General features: G+C 48.0%; 1 protein-coding gene across 1 annotated transcript; it reads left to right on the forward strand.

Moving 5' to 3' along the window:
• Positions 1-552: 552 nt before the first annotated feature.
• SARC_17584 (hypothetical protein) lies at positions 553-726 on the forward strand (the record flags this gene model as incomplete). Its single annotated transcript, XM_014288326.1, has 1 exon — positions 553-726. A coding segment is annotated over one exon (174 nt), but the record flags the coding sequence as incomplete, so codon positions are not given.
• Between the last annotated feature and the right edge of the window lie 120 nt (positions 727-846).

Genomic DNA, 846 nt, shown 5'->3' on the forward strand with positions numbered 1-846 from the left:
ATATATTGTCCAGACGGGTGCACTGACTGCTATAGATTTTAGGGATTAGAGAGGTCTTGCCAGGCTCGAATTGCCTACCACCAGCAACCACCAGTGTCTTGTTTTTTTGCTGTTGTTTCGATCTCTGCCGGACGTGTACTTGTGATTAGGAGCTGATGCAAATGGCTGGTGTGAATTATGTGAAACTCTATTGATATGAGCCACATACACTGAAAACACTAGCTATGATATCATTTGTCGGCGATAGCTATATCTTTATCTCCACAATGTGGCTGCCTTACCGGGGCACTCTGTATAACTGATCCGTGTTGATTTGCTCAGTCGCCCGTAGAAGGGTCTGTCTAGTATTGAGCATACCGACGAGACTGTCAGAAGCAGAGCGCAACTTCTTGTTTGTTGTACATACAGCATGTCTTTACCCTTAGACTGAATGTGTGCGTAGGCTAAGGCGTGCATCTAAGACCAACCCACTTTATGAGGCCCGAGTGCATCCCACCTCCCACATTATGAATGATACTTACCTGTCCGCTCACCCTACAACTAACACTCCAGGACTACCAAGTATACGCGTTGAACTTAAACGGTGCGGGCACGTTAACGTCCCCAACTCCATGGGCGCTGGAGTACTCGGCGTGTGACAAGTTTGAGCTGAAGGACCTGTCCAACACCGAATACGTTAAACTGGCCGATAAGATTCGGGAGGGGGGCGAGTGGTGGCTCAAGTGAGTGTACCGTGTGATGGCTGGTAGAAACACGTGGCTTGAAAGTGGGCTAGTGCATGATTTCGGTCGGAAGTGTTGATGTATTTGTATGCTACTGTTACTATCTGTCGCACAGCTCTGTGAA

Source organism: Sphaeroforma arctica (genome assembly GCF_001186125.1).
Source record: "Sphaeroforma arctica JP610 unplaced genomic scaffold supercont1.11275, whole genome shotgun sequence".
In the NCBI taxonomy this organism is placed as follows: Eukaryota; class Ichthyosporea; order Ichthyophonida; genus Sphaeroforma; species Sphaeroforma arctica.